The sequence below is a fragment of the Falco cherrug genome, chromosome 9 (genome assembly GCF_023634085.1).
Source record: "Falco cherrug isolate bFalChe1 chromosome 9, bFalChe1.pri, whole genome shotgun sequence".
NCBI classification, from domain to species: Eukaryota; Metazoa; Chordata; class Aves; order Falconiformes; family Falconidae; genus Falco; species Falco cherrug.
Window position 1 is genome coordinate 9,470,353 of NC_073705.1, and position 12,610 is coordinate 9,482,962.

Consider the following 12,610-nt stretch of genomic DNA (forward strand, 5'->3'; position numbering starts at 1 on the left):
GTCTTCTGGGGCTTGGGCTGGTCTTTTCTCAAGTCCTCCCAGCTTTCCTGGCAAGCAGCACAAAAACTGAAGCTGCGAAGGGAAGCCTTCCCTTAATCAGACACAAATAAGTACCCTTCGTGGCAGAAGGAATGCAGAAAATAACTCTTTTTGTATTTCCTGGTCTTTCTTTTTCTTCCTCCTCCACCTCAAAGTCCCTCTTTAACAATATATTTGAGAATATTGCTGGAGGCTAGAGTCCTTGAATTATACAGTCGTCTGTCTGTCCGGGAGATTTACCATCTGCATTCCCACTGCGTCCCATTCAGTTGAAAAAACGTTACATTTGTCAAAAGTCTTTGATTAGAGCGCAGCCTGCTTTGATGGACGTCGGCTCGAGCCTTGCTCAGGCGCTGCACAGAGCCCAGCTCTCAGCCGCAGCCGTTTGTCTGGCTGGTGTCACACCAGGCTGAAAATTCATTCGTTAGCCCCTGCAGAATATGAGAAGCCAATTAAGTGGTTGTGCCAGTGCTCCCTGGGCTGGCAGGCATTTAGCAAATGTCAGGAAAGTGATTTTGTAGCGGCACTGGTGCTGCAGGTCTCCTCCAGCCAACATTCGCACGAGGACTGGGATGCTGGTGGATCCGTCAGCTCCGTCTGGCTGTCAGGCTGGAAAAAATGGGCTGTCTCAGTCTGGGAGAAGTTGGAAGGGTGTTTGTTTTAGGGAGTTGAGCAAAATAAAAGCCAACTGGGTTCAATAAAGAACATGATTTATTTGCAGGTATAAGAAAGCATGGCAGCGAGGGTGGGAAGGAGAGTTTTTGCAGGGCATGTTGGGCACCGTGTCTAGCACAGCTCATTGCTGTCCCTGGGGATTTGCAGCTTTCGGTGTCAGAAAGAAGCTTCATAAGTGTCACCTCCCCCACATAGCTGAGGCCAAAGGACATCACCCCGAGACTGGTGCCTCAAGCAATAACTCCTCTCTGTGATCATCGTCCTCACAAGCTCTGTTGCGTTACTGCAAAACCAGGATGGTTTGGAAGGGGGAAGACAGCTGGACATGTTCTTCTTCTTTCAGAGAACTCATTTTCTTTAATCCAAGAGGCAAATTGTCAGCCTTATGTATAAATCCCCTCTCTAAGGAACCATTGCTGTCCTGACTCTCTCATCCTCCTTTCCTATTATACCGATCTTTGCCATCTGCTCAGCCCGGTGTACCTGCTCAAGGTGATGTTCCTGTCACTCTCTGTGCTATTTTGAGCTATTTTCAGGTGGCCGCTACCATTTCCACCCAGTCTGAAGCAGCCAGATGGCTGGGATATTTGTTTTCCACGCGCTTTCCTTATAGATGCACCTTCACGTTGAATTTTGATGTGTTTTTCTTGTTCGCATGTGTTTTTTCGCCCCAGGGTCCACCAGGTCCTCAGGGCCCCATCGGTTATCCAGGACCACGCGGAGTCAAGGTAAGGAGGACACAGAGACAGTGTCCGCGGTGTTGCTTGTTTCACTGGAGTTCTCCAGCTTGTGCTGGAGGTGGACACTGCCAGTGGGTGCAGATGTCCTACCAGGGCAATTTAGGGACACCTCAGTGACCAACTGTACTGCTCAAGCGAGCCTTGGTCCAGGGTCTTCTCTCAGGCAATGAGGATTGCAAGTCCCCTGCTCTCCAATAACCCCTAGCATCGTTCAGCGCTTTGGAGAGATTTGTCTTTTAATTTTTCGTGAACATTGTCTGTCCCATTCCAACAGTTCCCAGTTTACAACCAAAGTAAATCTCAGCCAGAATGTGAAGAGTTTAACAAGGCTTGTTAATTTAAAAAAAAATAGCCTATTATTAAAACAAAGCAAGCTTTTCATGCCTCTGATCCAAAATCTTGTCAGAAGAAGCTGAGGTGTCTCAGCAGTGTGCTTTTTCACTAGATTGAATTCCAGTTCTTCCCTCGTTCCCGCTGCCTGCAGCGCTTGCATGCTGATAAGGCGGCGGTGGGTATGTTTTTCCCTATTCAGCTGTGGCTATTATGCCCATCAAGATGTATTAATTCAGGTGCAGATGCATCCTGCATCTCAAAGGTCCAATGAATCTGCAGGGATCTGTGCTAGCAGGTACAAACACCGCCTGGGGACTGACTACAGGTGAAGTTAAGCCCTCTTAAGCCCCTTTGTACATTTATTTTTTTTTTCAACAGCAGAAGCCCATGGGCTGTTCTGCCTTCAAAATTTAAGGGGGATGTATTTAGCCAAAGCAAGCTTCCATCTCATTTCTTGCAAGGTTGCAGACTGAGATGTAGTGGTCCATTAGGGGTGGTTTGCTGTTGTGTTTACCACTAAAGCGGAACTGTTCCACATTAGAGTGATAGAGAGAAAGCGTGTCGTGCACCAAACCTGTAGTGCATACAGACAAGGTTTTGCTTCTTACAAGCAGTGTTCTATTCACTGCACAAGCCTCCAGTTTGGAAAAAAAAAAGTGTCTCATTGCGTTTGCAGTTATAAATAACTTTTAGATCTTGCCTCACTTACCAGAACCCAGTCCTGCTGCACAAATTTTCATGTACTTTAATTAAACTTTTTCTTGACATGCTGAAGGGAATAAAAATTTTAAAATACCCCAAGCGAAATATTATTCCTCAAAATAAAAGCTTCGTTATTTATTCTGAGAGTCGCATTGCACGGTACACCTGATGTAAATACCTGAAGGTGATTTATCCCAAGAGGCAGGATTGATGGGAAGCATGGGGGTCCCCAACAGGTATGGGCTGATGTTGTAGCAGGGGACAGATCCTGACCACACTCAGCACCCACCATGGACTGATTGCCTTGTTGAAGCTTTGGAGAGCTTCTGCACCATGTCACAAGTGCATAACACCAGTCATGTTACTTGTTTTTTTGTTTGGGTTTTTTTTTGCTTTTTGGTGCCTAAATGTACTTTAAATAAGGTAGTGCATGCACAGAGATGAAAACCATGGTAAAAAAGAGCCAAACTTAACCTTTAGGGGTGTTAGATGCAATGCTGCTACCCACTGGAGAGCAGCAGGGGAATCTCTGGCCATGTGCTCAGATATTTTAATATGGATTTACTTCCCAAGTGTCCAGACACAGATTGAGCACTGGTTTTTCTGTCAATACTCAAGTGAGCTCAGTGTGCTGGCAAGGCATTTGTGGAAATGTTTTTTGGGAAGATACATGCAGCAAAACTTTTCATAGTGAGTTTTACCCTGGAAGCTTAACTCCTCGGCAGGGAATGGGCCGAGACCACCAACCCCACCTGCCAAATCAAATCAGCAGAGGTCTGTGACTATAAGGTGCTGTCTGGTGACCCAAAAGCCAGATTGGTGGCTGATATTTGATTAGCAATATGTTTAGGAACATCACAGTTCACAGAGATACCATTGCCAACATTGGAGGAAGCAAAAATCACCATAAGTAGTGATTCTTCCCTCTTAAGCTTACCTGTGTCCTTGTAACGTCTTGTTTTTTATCCTGCAAGGGAGCAGATGGTGTTCGTGGATTGAAGGGCACCAAAGGTGAAAAGGTGAGTTAACACGCACATTTGGATTGATTCTTCTGCAGCCTCTGAGCATTTTTGCAGACTGGTCCCTCAGGATGCTCCACGTGACGTTTTCCTCTGCACAGAGGGTTTCCCTTGGACAAGCAGGGGGGATGAGCACCCAAAGGACTGGTAACTCATTGTTTTTGGAGTGGGTGCAGGCTGGGTACTTGCTGTGATGTTCTACCACATCTTGGCTTGGAGTAACTGAGCCTCAGTGACATGCTCAGGTGTTGAGCTGTTTGCTGGGGCCAGCCGTTACTGATGGCTCAGGGTCCAGCACTGAGATGATTTCCTCCTGACAAAATTGGCAGCTCAGGTGATTCAGTGGAGCTGTGAAGGGTTTGTGGTGCCTTACAGCTGGGGTATGCTGCCCAGCCTGGTCATCAGAGCAGCTTGTAAAACCCAGGTCAATAAGAAAGGCAACACGGTCTGTCTCAGCATGTTTCAAAGATGCAATTGGTTTCTCCCAGAGGAAGAGCAGGAGGTGTAGAAAAATCTCGCCCAGTCCCATAAGCAGATCCATGTGCTTTCATTCCTGCCTCCAGCAATTCAGCAGCAAAGCCAGCAATTTCAGCTAGGGGATCCTGGCAGGGACCTTCCAAACTTTAAAAGTCTTTCTGGGAACTGTGTCTTCATTGCCTATGAGAGATTTGCTGTAGGATGGAAATACATTATTGATTTGAGCTCTGCAATTAAACCTTCTTGGCTGAAAGAAATATTGCCACTGTCCTAGAGGTTGCCTCGAAGCGTGGTGTAAAACATCCTCCGTGAAAATAAAACCAGTTGTACTTCAGAAATAATTGGTTCCCAGTACTGGCAAGGTATTGTTATTCATATGGGGCCAGATTTGTGATCTTGACTTGCAGCCAAGATGGGATGTAGGGAATACTTGCTGTGGTCCCTAGGGGACCTTGGCAGTTGCAGCCTGGCTGGGTTTCCATGCCCATTTCTGCATGCCAAAGGCTTACAGGAGCCAATGTGATGGGCAACGTGGGAATCTAATCTTGTCATCCTGGGCAGGGGCCATACACTGAGACTAGAGAAGCCATTTTTCTTTTTTTCCATCTGTACACCTTGTCTGTTTTTTCCCCTCTGTTATTTAGGGTGAAGATGGCTTCCCTGGCTTCAAAGGCGATATGGGAATCAAAGGAGACCGGGTAAGAGTCTATGACCGATGTGATCTTGTGCTGCTTTGCCTTTCAAGCCTGTGTGTTACCCTGCAAACACAGCTTGGGGGGAGCAGTGAGGTGGGCTCCTGTCAGAGTCCTTCTGGCGTGTCTGACCTCCAGGCAGGAACGCAGGAATTTCATGTTCATGTTGTAAATCCCTGGATTTGCTAATTCCACCTTGAAGGTAAAATAAAACTGAGTAATAATAGATAGAGGGCCCTGCCGTGAGGTTTGACAGCTAGGAATACTGCATGATCCAGCTGTATCACATATTTATTTTCAGTATCTCTTTTCCCCTCATAATATTACAGCTAGGGTCTGGTAGGCATCTTTATTTGCCGTGCCTAATGTGATTCCATACCATCAACGAGAAGTGTAAAGTTACTGGGAGCAGACTTTAATAGAAACCACAGCAGCACTGTGAAAAATGCCAGGGGTGGAGTGTCGCATTAGGCTTGTATCTGTAGCAGCAGGGCACATTGCCTGGTTGTAAAAGCTTTTAAAATGAGTGGAACACACAGACCACCAGAAACCCCAAATCACGCTTGGATGCAGGCAGCGGCAGCAGCACAGGGCTTTGCAGCTTGTCTGCCCATCTTCACAGACAGCCCCTGGGGACAAGGGGCTGTTCTTGTCCCCCCTCTTCATCTGACTGCTGCATCGCCTGGGGCTTGGTGTCCCCTCGAGCTCTGAAGCTCTCCCAGGGATCACAAGAGGTCTGCCTTCATTCATCCCCACGTTTAAAGGAGAAATTAGTGCCTTCCATGAAGGCTTCTGAAAGTAGACATCAAATCCTCCATGTCTGGTGTTTAATTGTGCAATTGAACAGTTAAAACAACAGAAAGCTTCCCCAGCCCCCACTTCCTGCTAAAGAAGGACTGAAGGTGGCATCTCAGGGAGGTGACTCTTGTCCCAACCAAATGCAGATAGACATAAGCTCCTTCAAACAAAGCTCGCGACACCAGTTCCCACCATCAAACTCTTTCTGCTTTATGAGCAATGAAAGGACAAGGGATGCTTGAGTGCCTCGCAGATAAATCTGCATCCACCCAGCTTCTGGTGAGCAAGAAGGCGGCTGCCTGTGTTCCCAGCATGGCAGCATCTCCTGTTACCCTGTGTGACAAAATGGTAACTGTTGGGTTTTGTGCCAAAGTCTGCAGTGTCAAACAATTCACATTAATAGCTCGGTCCCCTCTGCTCTCGGATTTCCTAATGATTTTCAGTACAAGAGCTCCAGCATGGTCTTTCTTTTCCCGTTGTCTGGTTCAACTCTCAATTAAACACTTCCCAGGGCTTGCTTGCACATCAAACTGCAATTTGGGAACCCGGGGGTGGGTAAAAGGGTGCCTTGCAATCAGAGCTAATGAAGGCTGCTTCGGTGGAGAGGTGCTGCATGCAGATGGGATAATTGGGCTGCAGGAAAAGACGGCTGTTGTTGGAGATAATGGCCAGGCTGCGTGAGTGGAAGCTTGGTGTTCTAATAACGCTTTACAGTTTGCAGTCTTACCTGAGCCTCTTGGTGAAGACCAGCTTTCTCCAAGAATTGTATTTGCAGCTCCATGAAGTACCTGATTGCAGCCGTGAGGGTGGTGCTGTCAGTAAACGCGGGGTTTGGGACCTGCCTGCCTTGTCAACGCTTGTCTTGTGATTAACAGGGGGAAATTGGGCCTCCTGGCCCCCGGGGTGAGGATGGTCCTGAAGGTCCCAAAGGTCGCTCTGGCCCCAACGGAGATCCTGGTCCTCTTGGTCCTGCTGGAGAGAAGGTGAGGCTCAAGGGTGGAGCTGCCCACGGTTGTTTTACAGTAAAAGCCACTTCTGGGTGTCTCAGGTGGGTGGCTGGGGCAGTGCCTGGAGGGGGAGTGTGTGCAGTTTTAGGGCAGAAGGATGAAGAGGAGCAGCGGGATGAAGGCTGGCCTGATTTGTTCAATGCAAAGACCAGAGGAGACCCAGGGGACATGGCTTTACTGCAGCAATGTGATTTGAGTGCATTGAGACGACGGTCTCTTTGGGGTTATCTGCTTGGGCACAATGTCTTGAAAAAAAGTCCAGAGGAAATAAATAGAGAAGTTGAAAGTATTGTGGACTCCAGTTTAATTTCTGGGTGCATCCAGTTGAAAAAAAAAAAATGGCAAAAAATAAGCATTCCCTGCTAGGTCCCTACACATTTACAGTGCTCACTCCACATCACACCCACTGGGCTTCCCCCAGGGTGGGCAGAGGATGATGGCAGTGCCCTAACGGCTTTGTTCCAGCCGCACCAGGTCTGCTTTGCTCTTGACTTCTCTGCACTTTGCATCTCCCCTTTCTGCAAGGTGCAAACCTGAAGCTGCTCACGAGGTCTCTCTCGCCCATGCTAATGCCCTTTCATTTGTGTTTCAGGGAAAACTCGGTGTGCCAGGACTGCCCGGCTACCCGGGCCGGCAGGGTCCAAAGGTAACTCGGCTGGAATCTGTCCTCGAGAGGTGTGGGGTATGCTGGGGGGCTCAGGGCCACCAGGCCTGCTCTGGTGGTGGTGCTGTGCAGAGGGCTCAGCCCCTGCTAACGGGACGATGTGGAACAGTAGTATTTCCTACCGCATGGTTCCTGCGTGGTCCCTCCTTCCCACTCGTGCAGGACAAATATATAGATGGGTCTCGACAGCTCCCAGCCCTCAGCTGGTGACAATCGGTGACTGGTTGGTTCTGTGTCACCTCAGTGTCCTGCAAAGCACTGGGAAAGAATGCAGGGGACAGGGGCTGCAGCCCCCAAGGGCATGCAGGACAGCTTTGGTGACAGCTATAAATAGGCTCCATGTGAGCTTCCATGCTACTAATAGGCGTAACAGTCCTCCTTGTATTGTGTCTTCAAAGGTCTGCACTAGTGTTAACTAATTAAGGAGAATAACTAATGAACCAGGGTCTCCCTGAAATTAAAATAAAACTGCCATTTGCAGATTTGCAAACATCCTTTGCATCTTAGCTATGCACCAACCTTCATTTGGGCCATTTTCAAATGTTCTTTTAAATTAAAGCTCTGAGTTCAGCTATATAGACTGAGGCTGCAGCCCAGTTTTTACATGCCCTGGAGGCCTTGGGAACTTGTTTTTGTTAAGGTTTTTTTTTTTTTTTTTTTTTTAGAATCATGTTTTATTATTCATGTTCATTGCTTGAAAAAAGGCAGGCTTGTTTAACACTGGAGACGTAATTATCTGCAAGAGATTGTTTCCTGGTTGTGGTGTTGATGGTTTATTTTTTAATTTGCATTTTATATCGGGGGGGGGGGGGGGGCGGGAGGAGGTTTGCATTTCTTTGACTAATTTATATTTTAAAAGCAGCAGCAGCAGCTATTCTCCAGGCACTCACATCAGAAAGGAACAAGCCAGGAGTTAAAATTTCATGTGCAACGTAGTGACTTAGGAGCTAAAAAACAAAAGCCTTGCCTGTTCCCCAGGCGCCAGGTAGAACCGTGGGCTTGAGCCTTTGCAGTGACTCCTAATGAGGCGTGGACCTGTTTTTTTGGTTGTTGGGGTTTTTTTGTTGTTGTTGTTTGGGTTGGGATTTTTTTGGTTGGTTGGGTTTTTTTGTTATTTTTGGATTAATGTTCATCTCTGAGGTCATTTTGGGTCTGGTTTCAGTTTTATTTTTATTAAAAGGAGGTTTAAAACAAAACAAATGTTGGGAGCTGTAGATGCCAGCAGGCACTCGCTAGGGGTTGTTCCAGGCTGGCGGGTGCCGGTGTGGGTGCACAGAGCTGCCCCTTTCAATGTCTTGAACCTCTCTTTCTCTCTTTGCTCTTTCCCCAAGGGCTCAATCGGCTTCCCAGGATTTCCAGGAGCTAATGGAGAGAAGGGCACACGGGTAAGAGCCGCTATGTCTAGCTGCTTTGCTCATTTTTTCCTGTCCAAAGAAAGATCCTTGGGCAGGACGTGGGGGATGCTCCATTGCAGGCAGCTGCTGGGTGATGCTCAGGTTGCTTTTCCACAAAGGGGTTGCCCAAAGAGCGTCATCCCACCTGCTGGCATCCCAGGATGAAGTCCCGGGCACAGGGAGTGCAGGATCGGCAGTAGGCTCCCGATGCCGGCTGTTGGAAAGGAGGATGCTGGTAATAGCAGTAAGCTCTGCAGACAGCAGCTTTCCAATTAAACGCTGGAAGTTTTTCCCTCAAGATATTTTAAAAGGTTTCTCTGAACCTGAATCCGTCCTGCGCTGTCAGACTTTGCTTAGGGCACGAAGAGCTTTGTAATTAACAGTAATTATTAGAGATGGGTGATTCTGTTCAGACGCAGCAAGAACCATCTTTAGCCTAACTTGAGATTCAAAACGTGTAGCTGAAAAGACACAAGTTCATCCTTTTAACAAGTGGAGCTATTCTAAATTCATCAACACCCTTAAAATGTGGGGGCTCCATCCCACAGACTTGCTTCTACCTCCCACCCTACCTCCACCAACTTTGCTTCCAGGCAGGGATTGTCTAAATACACTGGTGATTTTTTTTTTATTATTTTGTGGAAGACGTGCTTGAATTCAAGAGTACAAACATAGAGTTGTTTTCTGCACCAGCCCTGGTCACAGGGACAAAAAGGGGGAGTGAGGAGAGGGAGTGGAATTAGTTTCCTTTTTACTCTCATTTAAATACAAATGACTTCTAACAGACGTGTTTGATAGGAGCCCAGAAAACATAAATCACTTTGCACTGCATTAATATCATGCCACTGAAATTTGGTTTATATCCGCCCCTCTTTTTTTTTTTTTTTTTTCCTCCCCACTGTGTAATTTTATTTCATTCTAAACTACAAATGCAGCATCTTCTCCCCTCCTTCTGCTCCGGCTGGGCGGGAGGAGGGAGGCCATGAATAAGGCAGCTGCCACAACAGCCTTGAATTCACTGTAGCCCTATAATTACCACCCGCCTTATCAAATATACAGCAATAAAATCCTTGGGCTGGATTTTCTGGTGGTCTAAAAACAGGGCATCGGTGAGGCAGGGACATGCTGCTTTGCATCTCCAAGCATCCGCATCCCGTTTGCTCCATCTGCTAATTTTATTCTGGTGGGATGGAGAGCCAGACTGCTGGGATGCGAAACCTTTCAGGGAGCAGAGTGGGTACCGGGAGCTGGTGGTTTATGAGATTGGAAAAAAACCCAAGGGTTAGGCTGGTTGAATTTTAGCAATGTCCAGCCTGAAAGGGACCAGGGAGGGAGCAGACATGCTGGGAAGGGGCCCGACTTTCAGGACCAAGCAGCAATAAGAGGAGAAAAGACAGAAAATTAACAGTTTGGAACACTTTGCTCCCTTTTATGCTAAATGAGGTTTGTGCTCATAGGAGGAGGTAGTGAGGACACTTAATTACACCGCTGGCATGCCCCACACATCTTCAGGTTAGGAATTGAAAAGGGAGTTTTGCATCTCAAGCCAAGAAGCCCATATTGTACTGGCTGCTGAGCTGAGAGGTGCCTGGTGGGCACTGTCCCTCTCCTGGGCCAGGTCGGGCTCCAGAACATGCTGTAGCAGTCCCCAAACCGCTGGTGTAATGGAAGGAGACAGGAATTTGAGGAGAAGTGAAGGGGGTTTTGTGTGTGAGGAGCAGGGGAAGGCACCCCAACCCCTAAGAGGGAGCATGGTCTGGCACGCCTCTGTCAAAGAGAAATATATTGGGTTATTTTAGGGTAATTTCATTTTTTTCTCTCTCTCCAATGTGTGATTGGACTATTTCTGCCATTTTACACCCAATCCAGCAGCTTGCGCTTGTTTTATCAGTGTACTTGTATGTGTGAGGTGGGGGAAGGAGGGAGAGAGATTTTCATGGACAAATGTCTCATTTAGTAAAAGGAGCCCAGCCTGAAAATGTTTTAAGAATAGCAGAAATAGTGGTTTTCAGTATCTGTTTTGGTATCGTTTTTTTCCCCCACTCCCAAGTATCCGATTTAAAATAAGTAGAAAGCAATTATATACAGAATGATAGACTGAGCTGGGATCACACCGCGCCAACCCAAACGGAGGCCATCAACTTAATTGAAGCCTCATTGAGTTAGACTTGATAAATCCCCCCCAGTTTCTCCTGAGACCACTAAATTTGCTATTTTTATGAACACGTCCACATATAATCAAGAAAGAGAGCTTCTAATATTTGCTTCTTCCAGTGCATTGTGGAGTAACCCAATTTGCAGCTGAAATAACCAAAAATCATTTGTTTGTCTTTCCTTTTTACATGGTGTTACTATTATGCTGTTCAACGCAGTTGTTTATGTGTCCAGAATAATATGAATCACACGTTTCTCTTACAATCATCATCATCTAGGAATGGAAATATGCTTTCCAGCTCATTATTTCAGCAATATAAGTAGTCTTCCCAAGTCCTTAAATAATAAAAAAAAGGGTGAAAGCCGAAGGCAGAAGAGCAGCACCAGCAGATCTGCCCGCACGAGCATGGGCAGCAGAATTGTGGTGCTGGCAGAGCCTGCGGTGCTAAAGCTCCCAGCTCCTGGCTGTTCAGCTGCATGAAAGGGCTCACAAAGTCAAAAATGTGGGAGGAATTTTTGAGTTTTCAGAGAAGTGTGACCTGTTAAATATCAAGATGGTTTTGGCGAGAGGATGCTCATCGCCGTGCCCGTTCTCACCCAGCTGCCCACAGCCAGAGGTGAGCTCGGGTGAGCTTGCTTGGCTGTTTTCGAAACCTGATCATAAAATCAATAGTTAGATGTGAATAAGTGGTCTTATTTTTAGAGCTAATAGACCTCTGTCATTAGCACCGGGTTATAGATCTCCCTGCTCGCCCAGTCTGACAGAGCCTGGGGTGCAGGGAGTGCACCAAAGTACCAAAATCCGACCATTTATTTGGGTACCTAGAAAATAATCTGAATTTAGATGCCTTTCCCTCGGTATCCCTGTTTGAAAAATATAGGTCTGTGTACATTTACGTGCTATATAAATTCCTTGCATCAGTACACAGTGCTGTATGCATGATTAATGATAGCAATAAGCAGGGGAATATTTTGCTTAAAAATAGAATTGAGGAAGAAGGGAGGGAGTGTTGTGGGGCTACCTGCAGGGAGGTGGCACACGCTCCTCTCCACCTGCTCTGAATTTAGCCTCCTGTAGCTAAAGGAAAACCAGCTGGAATACTTTAAAATGATTTTTGCAATTAATTAAAAACAGGTATGCCAGCAGGCATTATTAAATGGAACCGCCGAACAAGGAGGATTCAGCGGGACTAATTTTAGTAGCTTGAAGAAAGTTGATTGTAAAGTTTTCTGGCTTCTGTTTTATGTTCGCCTGGTTAATTAGCACCAAATACGAGAAGGCAGGATTGTGAGATGATGGATTTGGGGCAGAAAATGGCAAGTGATATTTTAAGCATTCTGTGTTCCTTACATAGAAAGCAAGTCTTTCTCTTCCTCTGACAGGTGATGGGTAACGATAGTGGACGGCAGGTCCGAAGGAAGAAAGTTAAAACTGTTGGAATGGTTTTGGAAACTTGACACCAGCAAAATAGTGGTTTTAGGGAGAAAGCTCTAGCCCATTCATTTTGTTTTAGGCGCGGGGTAATGGAGCTTAACGTAGTGCCAGATTTAGGACACAGCCATCTCTGTCTTTTTTCTGTCAGGATTAATCACAGTCCCCCATTACAGGGAGCTGAGTGCATCTGTCAGATCTCATGAGCCTGCTGCTTTGTCGCTTCTGCAAAACAATGTCTTAAATTACTTGTTTAGCACTAAGTTCACAGAGATGAAGAAAGATTTGTAAATATGTGGGGCAGCTTAATTGGCTTGTGTGGCATAAAATAACTGCTTGGAGCAGGAATCCGACTCTTCTGCTGTCATTCCTTAAATATTTAACAGCACAGGTCTTGCAACACGTGTGTGTGTGTGTCGGTGTAAGCCAGCCTGCCATGCTCCCAGCTGGGGCGAGGACCAGCCCTTCCCCACAGCAGGAGCTG

General features: G+C 46.7%; 1 protein-coding gene across 3 annotated transcripts in view; it reads left to right on the plus strand.

Annotated features, from left to right (window-relative positions):
* COL5A1 (collagen type V alpha 1 chain) overlaps nt 1–12,610 on the plus strand; it is a 160,401-nt gene that overhangs the window by 112,821 nt on the left and 34,970 nt on the right. For all 3 annotated transcript variants that reach the window (XM_055720341.1, XM_055720342.1, XM_055720343.1), the window contains exons 27-32: nt 1,389–1,442; nt 3,464–3,508; nt 4,630–4,683; nt 6,351–6,458; nt 7,075–7,128; nt 8,478–8,531. In XM_055720341.1, coding sequence (XP_055576316.1) covers nt 1,389–1,442; nt 3,464–3,508; nt 4,630–4,683; nt 6,351–6,458; nt 7,075–7,128; nt 8,478–8,531 — 369 coding nt within the window. The remainder of the gene's footprint in view (nt 1–1,388; nt 1,443–3,463; nt 3,509–4,629; nt 4,684–6,350; nt 6,459–7,074; nt 7,129–8,477; nt 8,532–12,610) is intronic.